The sequence below is a fragment of the Mycteria americana genome (assembly GCF_035582795.1).
Source record: "Mycteria americana isolate JAX WOST 10 ecotype Jacksonville Zoo and Gardens chromosome Z unlocalized genomic scaffold, USCA_MyAme_1.0 Scaffold_30, whole genome shotgun sequence".
Taxonomy (NCBI): domain Eukaryota; kingdom Metazoa; phylum Chordata; class Aves; order Ciconiiformes; family Ciconiidae; genus Mycteria; species Mycteria americana.
In genome coordinates this window covers 2,869,587-2,878,001 of record NW_027445437.1, presented here as the reverse complement: position 1 = coordinate 2,878,001, position 8,415 = coordinate 2,869,587, and the positions used below count along the sequence as shown (strand labels likewise).

General features: G+C 43.0%; 1 protein-coding gene and 1 long non-coding RNA gene across 4 annotated transcripts; both read right to left on the bottom strand.

Annotated features, from left to right (window-relative positions):
- Positions 1-608: 608 nt before the first annotated feature.
- Positions 609-7,987, bottom strand: SEC11C (SEC11 homolog C, signal peptidase complex subunit). 3 transcript variants are annotated; one of them, XR_012773559.1, is made up of 7 exons: positions 7,511-7,987; positions 5,940-6,049; positions 4,905-5,054; positions 2,607-2,726; positions 1,742-1,809; positions 1,251-1,308; positions 609-819 (listed from the first exon to the last, which is right to left on the bottom strand). XR_012773559.1 is itself a non-coding variant. In XM_075489050.1 (6 exons), the coding sequence occupies exons 1-6, from the start codon at positions 7,550-7,552 to the stop codon at positions 766-768; spliced, it is 534 nt and encodes a 177-aa protein (XP_075345165.1). In that variant the 5' UTR covers positions 7,553-7,984; the 3' UTR covers positions 609-765. The 3 variants fall into 3 exon arrangements, 2 of the variants coding, with proteins under 2 accessions (XP_075345165.1, XP_075345166.1); XM_075489050.1 differs by lacking the exon at positions 1,742-1,809 and having other exon boundaries at positions 7,511-7,984; XM_075489051.1 differs by lacking the exons at positions 1,742-1,809; positions 7,511-7,987 and adding an exon at positions 7,085-7,103.
- Positions 4,186-4,898, bottom strand: LOC142403006 (uncharacterized). Its single transcript, XR_012773560.1, has 2 exons — positions 4,354-4,898; positions 4,186-4,256 (listed from the first exon to the last, which is right to left on the bottom strand). It is a non-coding gene; the product is annotated as an uncharacterized LOC142403006 (long non-coding RNA).
- Positions 7,988-8,415: the final 428 nt, after the last annotated feature.

Below are 8,415 nucleotides of genomic sequence, written 5' to 3'. Positions count from 1 at the left end.
AGTAATTTACAAGCGTTAATAAAGCCCCATAAAATCTTTTTGTTAAGTTTGTTTTATAGCTAGGAACATAAAGGCAGAATGGTTAACAGCCTGAATTCTAGAAAGATACACAGTCCCTAAAAATCAGGCTGTTAGGGTTTTTTGTCCCTACACCACAAAGGAGCAAGTTTCTAATTCTGTGAAAAAGCTCCAAGTTTCCATTTCTCAGTTCTTAATTAGAATGAAAGACCCTTTCTTGTCTATTTTTGTAGCCATATCTAGTCAACTTTCTTCAGGCATAAGTCTGACTAAACTCCTACAACTCGCTACCTGTTCCAACACTTATGCTGTGTCCTTACAAGTAGTGATAAAAACAATTTGCATGGTCGTGAGAAGAGAGGGCGCTGACAGAGATTAAAAATAATCAAGCAAAAAAAATGAACAAACAGGAGGGAGAAGGTGGATTCAGATGCAGTACCACTTAAGAAAAACAACACAGCACGTCAAGGAGTGCCATAAGCTGCTTTAGCACCCGGCAGTGTCTTCCAGACAAGCAAAAGGCTAACCGAAAGCAGCATCTATTTAAGACAGTAAATATGCCATTACCTAATTAACCAACAGCCAAGAGCTTTAGTCATCAGTTGTACAGTTTATTTAGACAAGACAAAAGCTTGCAGTTTTGTAACTGTATACAGAAATGAAAACATCTGAAATATTTTAGGTTTTTGCCCCTGTATATGTAACTTTGTACTTTGTTCTTGGAAAAGTGACCTTTTTTTTTTTTTTTTAGGATTCACGTTTCAGCAGTACATATGCTCCCATTACTGCCAGAAGAGCATACTGCAAAAGAAAATAGAGAAATTATAATCAATCTTTATTATCTTCGAAGAAGCTCTGAAATTACAAATTGTTCAAAGTGTGCCCTCTCCAACATTACATCTTCTAGATGACTACACAATGATGAGTTGTGTTCCTACAGAATTACACGAATATTTTAATGTGATCATATTCATTAAAATAGGCACCACAACTGTATACACTTAACTTATGACATTCCTATAAATTAAATGTTTTCAAATGATTACAAATTCTAAATTCTACTGGATAACAGGCAAGCTAAAATAAGCAAGAAAACACAGCTCATTTTACATTAGGTACCAAACCACAGAAACAAATTTATTAACCTGTGTTCTTATATGCAAGATTGTTACTACCGTTACTTGCTATTTTACAGTTTTAAATTCAAGTATGCAAAATGTCTGTACACATACCTTAAATTTTGGATAGTCATTCATTATTATAGTTACCATACCAACATAAGGCAAAAATCTGTAATTGACAAAACAGGAGATGTAAAATTAACCCTCAAATATTACATGGAAATGTTTCAATGTTACTCAGTCTTGAACATTTTAGATAATGGATTTCAGAGAAAAAAAATTCAGATAGACAGCAACAGCTTTAAAGACAATATGTACTTAATAAAAATTGGGGAGCAAGATCTCTCAGACTTCCCTCTCCTCCTATGCTTCGTTTTGCTGCATATTATTCACAGCATTAAAAATGCACATGGACCCCAGAAATGGCAAGTAAGTATCGTTGTCATGAGGGGTACCACAAAAGCCTAACATCCTACAACACAGGGGAATCAGCTTTTCAGGGTCTCCTGTTGTTCTGCTGCTGTAAAAGCTATATAATCTAACACAGAAAGGGTTTCAAACTAATACAGAAAGTATTTACAATTAGCAATAACCTAGCCTACCAGCATTAGAGGTTTAGAGGGGCACTTGTTCTGTTTCTTTTTATTTAACCTGAAGGCAGGGACAGAATCTAAAAAAAAAAAAAAAAAAAAAAAAAAAAAAAAAATCAAGCAAATAAGTATTCTCGCAGAAAAGTATTTTGTACTGTTATGCAAGTTAACCCTGTATTTATGACAATCTATGGAACTCTTAAATTAGGCAAGAGAATACACAAGTATATGATGCGATACCAGAAGTCCTACTTTCCACTGGCGTTGGCCTGTGACGCTAATCTTAGCCCACTGGACACAGCAGAACTCACACCAAGCTTCTCAGGGCATCACTAAGACCCTCATAGCCCAAACAATACTTTGCCACAGGCTCTAAGCAAAAGCATTCCAAGTAAGAACAGTGCACAACAATCATTTACGCTTGTTGCTAATGCGTATCTGAATGTGAAATAAAATTTATTAATTTTTTTCCTTAGATAAAAGTTTAATCAAGTTATTTGAGAAAAATCTTAAGAGATTTCATCTCAACTGGCGAAGGGGACAAAGTTAAAAGCTCAAACCTTGCGTAAAATTCCCGTGGAATGTGGAAATAACTTCCTAGTAATTTCTAGCAACTAAAAGGACAAGTTGGTTAATTTTGTATCTACTGGTAAATTATTTGTTAAATGTGCCATTTTTTCAAAAAATTAATTTCCACTCTCCACATCAGTGAGAGGACTACAGAAAGCAACTTTTCCAGGTAAAGTATTTTTTTTAATTACTATTTAAGAAATTAAAAAAATACCATACCAGATCTAGTTTGTACCAACAGCAGAACTGATTTAAATTCTAAATTTTGTTTTAGTTACGAAGAACACAGACATTTTGCATTACTTACCCTCTTGCTCTTCCAACAACATCTTTCTTCTCCAACCAGTTCTGACCTTCTTTGTACAAGCCTCTATCATCAACTTCATTATTATCACCTTTAGTCAGAAATTTGATGTTCCCATTTTCTCTAGAAGGCAACGAGGTGATAAACTAAATACCACTTAATTTAAAAACCTCAATTAACATCTACAAAGCACAATGGAGATGAAAAGCGCTACAAGATTAGATAACAATGTTTACTTCCAGTTCTGCTTGTCCTGCTTATTTAACACACACCATTAAATCATTAACATTACAGACTTCACTGACAGAGTCAACAGATTTTAACAAGATACGTTTTTTAAAACACTCCTAGATTGTCATTTAATGTAAGCAATTACGCAATGAACATGAAAAGGATATTGTCCATCCAGAGCAGGCACTAAACTTCCTCAACGAAAGCAGTATCTGCCTATCTGGGAAAAAAACCCCAACCCTCTGCATTTTCAACAGAACAGAAATTTAACTCTGAAATACTGAATAATACCCTACTAAGAGTTTTTTTGGTGGGGTTCTTTTTGGTTTTGTTTTTTTTACAAATTGTGGAATAAGATCCTGTGAAGTCATCACACATTTGCGAATGAATTTAACTGAATGTGAATCACAAATTTCAGATGAGGTAGACCCTAAAAATCTTCCCTTAGGAAAGGAAGTGGTATAATACTACAATGCTTTAGGCAATTTTCTTCTAAGTTCTATACACTTGTTTAACTCTTAGTAATCACGTTTATGTCAAGATAAAGCTTTATCCTCCTTTTGACGGAAATAAATATTGAAGAACCTCTAAAGTAGCTGCAAATCTACATCAAATTCAGTATTTTGTCACTAACAGTTGTCAATACAGTTTTAGGTCACTTATTAACTGTTAAACAATACAGCAAGCTCCAGGCAAAACCTCACTTATGTTTGATATTTATTAATGGGGCAAACAAAAACCCACATGTAACCAATCTTTAAATAACATCATGCAGACAAAACATTGTGTGGGGCTTTCAGGGGACTGTGGAGAAATCCAAGCCGTAGAAACGCTTCAGTAGGTGGCACGCTTCCCCCCACGGGATGAGTGCCTGGAGAGCTCCGAGCGCCAGGCTGCTCCTGGGAGCCAGAGCTGACGTCCTGACCTCTCCCGGCCATTCCTTTTTGTAGGAATAGAGGTTTAAAACTCTGAACAAGCCCAAATCATAACCTCTCCCTACTGTTCCAAATGAACAAAGTATCTTACACTACGTTTTGAACGTGATATAATCTAACCACTGCTGTTAGAAAGCCTGCCATGTTTCACTCCCTTTCAAGCATTAGGCATACGTGCAGATAATGCATGCAAGATTTGGTTCAACACTCCCATTTAAATAAAGTTAAGTTTACAGTCTTCAAAACGATTTTGCTCAAGAAGCTGCTAATTGCAAGTAATGATATCAAGAAACAAGGAGTTTTTACAAAGACAAATTAGGTATAAAAGAAGAAAAAAAAAAAAGAGGTAATTCTTGGATATACATATTTGTTTCAAAAATGCGTTGAAGAACAGATATTACTCAAAAGATAAACACCTTCAGTTCACGGCCAGGACCTCCTGAGGAGCAAATATGTCAATGCTTGCCACCTCCAGGTTAGCTTTTCGCTGTGCAGAATTAGAAACAGAATTGCCTCTCTTTGTTTGAGAAGGAACGGTTTATCATACCAGCGATATGCAATAAAGGTAAAAACAAGTAATCTACCTGTTGCTTTTCAGCATGAACTGTTGTTGGCATTGTGACTAACAGACACAAAGAGAACAAGAATCTCTTCTTTCATTCTGAGTCAAATCTCTTTTCTGGAAAACTTCAGTTAGCAAAGATCACATACTGGTCAGACTTCATCTATAGTTCTGATTCTGAATCTTCACCTTCTTTCAGAGATTTGCTTTTAGAAGTAGCTATTTCTCATAACCAAAATCCCAGTTCTACCGTCAGTACAGAATTGGACTCTGCTCCCATACATATCGCTACTGCTGGCAAAAATAACCTGTACAGCTTGTGTTACTGGACTCCTCTGGCACAGGTTTATCTACTTCGAACCTGAGCAACTTCGCTGAGGGACAGGAGTCGGGGTCTCAAGAAGTGCGCCACAGAATTGGGGACAAAAGCGGATCACATCCTAGAGATCAGTTTTATTTCACAGCATATCCTCACCTGCCTTTTTCATAAAATACTACCAAATTAAAATGTAAGTGAAAGTCACGGCGAAGGAAACTATATTTAGAAACAAGGAAAATGCCAAGTTGCATTACTTTTCATGTATTTTGATTACTCTGTGAACTATTGGAATGTCTCTGCCTTCAACTTTAAAAACAACTATTTCACCAGCTCTGATTGGGTCATCATGGAAATTCGTTAAGAACAACAGGTCTCCCCTGTGAAAAGCTGGTTCCATGCTGCCACTACGAACAAAAAGAAAAAGAGTTTATTAGCATTATGGTAAATGAAAGAAGAACCATGAAAACAAATAATATTTCATTCTTACAGATAAACTCATGATTTTAGCTGAAATCTGTAGCTTCACCCATTCAGTAACACTACCCAGACATTTAACACAACCCAAACCTCAGTTAGTCCCAAGCTGAGCCAGGCTATAGAAGACTTTCTTACTGCCTCAAAGAAAGAAAGAAAGAAAGAAAGAAGCTGTATAGAAAAGTAACAGTATTGTAGCTAAGAGGAAGGAACAAAATGAGCCATTCTGATTAAGAAAACCAGTCCATTAGTGAAAAGCCAAAAAAACGTTTCACAGTACAACAGGAAGTACTTCTATACATATAATTAACATGAGCAACAGTTATGCTTACACCAGTGATTACTATTAACGATCAGAAAATCCATGCCTTTTTTCAAAGCCAGCCATAGTATCTTTTGGTAACAACCTTTAAGGTAGGATTCCAGATCCCATAACTAATAACACAAACAGATGATTCCCATAAAAATACTGTCATTTACTGCGTACATTCCTTGCTGACACACATGCAATTTCTCTAAGGCTGAATCTTCCATGAACATATGTTTGACTTGAGGTATTTGATCAGCACTCAGGGGCCTGCAGGACTGGCTCTTTATGTACCACTTATCTAATGCTTCTACAAACTTCAGTGAAAACTACACTGCAATTACGAAAGCAGCCTTTGCTAAGCGTCCAAAAACAGAGATAGAAGAAAATAAGTGTTCGAGTACTCTTTAAGTAGGTGAGATTTCAAACTCCAAATCTATCCAAGGGGGGAGGGGAGGAGACAAAGGACAAAATAATATTTAGACTTTAACAAAAAAGCCTGACTTACCTGAGCACCACAACAATAGGGCTTTCACTTCCAGTAATGACGATCAGCCCTTTCCATATCATAAGGGCAGAAGACACTATCATAGCAAAATTTAAGACTTGGTAATACAGCTATATGAAACAAGAAAATTGTTTTTAAAAGTTATGGTCTTGTATTTAGAAGCACAACATAGAATTTCAACCCATATGCAATACTGAATCCTAATCCTGGCACATGGACTTCTGTGATAAAATCGTATTCCAAGAGAAGCCTCATGGAACGGACTGCTGTATCGGCAACCCAACCACACGAACCATACCGCAGCATAAAGTTTTAATCCACCGAATGCCTCCATCTTGGCTTATTACGCCTGTGCGACGCTCCCATTTCTTAGCGCTAGAAACTAGTGAACTCACTAGCAAAGCCTTCTAAAATAGAGGAAGCTATGTGGCAAATGATCAGATCTATTTTGATCACATGTCCCTGACTCTTACCTGAGCTCATAAGTATTCAAAACACACATAAGAAATACTGTAAGATCAGTAATAGCAGACTTTGTACTTTGAACTTATTTTTGTTTAAAAAGAGGAGCTGTGGGAATAGAAGAGAGATGACAAAGGATCATTTCCTGCTATTGTCAGGCAGAAATTTCTTAAGTGGAAAGTCTTTTATCAATCTGAGTAACTTTCTGCCCCCAAATTCTATTGCTTCACCAGCCATTACAGCAGTGGATACATTTTCTCCACGCTACCTCTTTTTTTTTTTTTCTCAGCAACATACTCTGATCCTCTGGGGGAAGATGACCCTGCCCACCTCCATTTGCCATGGGGCTCACGATGCAGAATATGGAACCAGAAGTTTCCAGACCGTCACTCTAATTTGAAAATATGCTGGGATTTTCGCATACATGACCCACGTAACTTAGCACTGGTAAAGCTTCAACATCTGAAGTGTTTTGTTTTGTTTGTTTTTTTTACATTATTGATAGATATTTAAAAAAAAAACCAAACCAAGGCAACTTTCACAACTTGGCAATCACAACGTTTGTCACCAGCGTTATATTCTCCCTTCCAACCACTCATCTGCACCGTCGCACAGTAAAGATAAAGATACCCATTTTGAACGACAAGAGCCCAAACCCACCCGTTCGCTTCCGCATGCCGCACCTCCAGAAGGAGGCTGATCACTGACAGGAACCTGAACGCGGGGCTTCTCGGCTTCAAACCCAAGACCCGAGAGGCCCCCAGGCAGCCGCAGCCCCCGGGACCGCCGCGGGCACCGGGCTCCGGGCCCCGGGCCCCGGCCAGGGGAGGCGGAAGCGCGAGGGCGGCCGGGCGCGAGCCCTCCTCACGGCCCCAGCCCAGCCGGCGGCGGCCGGGCCCTGCCGCGGCGGCCACAGCGGGAAGCCCGGCTCTCCCTCAGGAGCCCGGCCGGCTCCGCGGGCCGCGAGCCCCAGCCGGCCCCGGCGCGCCAGCCCCGGGCGACTCCGAAGCCCCGGAAGCTCCGAGCGGCCCCCGCATCCCGACCCAGCCCTCGGCTCGCACGCCCCGGGGCCACCCGCCTGGCCGGCACCGGCAAGCCCCGGCCGCTACCTGCCGCTTGTTCATGCGCCGCAGGTCCCCGAAGAGATCCATGGCGGGGCCCCGGGGAAGGGCCGCACCCAGCCGGCGGCGGGAAGCTACCTCCCGGGCGGCTCCTCGGAAGGGGGCGCGGCGGAAGACCCTCGCGCCCCGAACGCCGGCGCTGACCGCTGGCCGCCACTACCGCCGGCCCGCGGGAACGGCGGCGCGGGCAGCCCCTCTGCTCCCCGGGAGTTGTAGTCTCCCCCCTCCCTCCGCCCCGCTCATAGTCAGCGGGCCTCGGCGGCCACCTGAACTACGATTCCCAGCATGCACCGCAGCAAAGGGCCCTGAAGGCGAGGCCCCGCGCCTCCTGCCCCTGCAGGTGCCCGACCAATTTGCTGCCCGAGGGGGCTCTCGCTGGGTGCTCAGCCCCCCCGCTACGGCGGAATGAGCCAGGCTCGTCTGCGGAGCGACAAAGCGGCGGCGCCGGCCTCCTGGGCCAGGTCTTTTGGACCAGGCGGCGGCCGGCGAGCTCTCCCCGCGGCCGCCGCGGCGTGTGCGCAGCTCATTGGCGGGCCGGGCCGGGCCGGGGCGGGCGGGGGGGGAGAGCACCCAGGTGGGGCGGAAAGCGAGGGAGGGCCGGGCCGGGGCGGGGCCAACGGGGCGGGGCGGGCCCGGTGCTGCGGGGGCGGGGCCGGGGCCGGCTGAGGAGGGACCACGCTCGTCCGGTTTCGGCGGCTCAGGGTCACCTCGGTGCTTGGCCGGGGCCGCCCCACAGGCCTTGAAAGGAGAAAACCACAAGGGCCTAGCAAAAACTGCCCTCTTGTGTGGCAGCAGCTCAGTCCTTTCCGCAGCCCTGGCTACCGACAGAACGAGTCGGTGCTAGCCAGAAAATGGCCAGCAGCAGCTCAGGTCCTCCAGGCAGGACAGGGCCG

Bases quoted from the DNA above. Each gene is read 5' to 3' on its own strand.
- SEC11C (XM_075489050.1), bottom strand. From the start codon at position 7,552: ATGGATCTCTTCGGGGACCTGCGGCGCATGAACAAGCGGCAG. The intron at 5,055-5,939 runs GTAAGTCAGGCT...TTTTGTTCGTAG, and splicing joins CCTATTGTTGTGGTGCTCAG to TGGCAGCATGGAACCAGCTT. The intron at 1,309-2,606 runs GTAAGTAATGCA...TGTCAATTACAG, and splicing joins GTTGTTGGAAGAGCAAGAGG to ATTTTTGCCTTATGTTGGTA.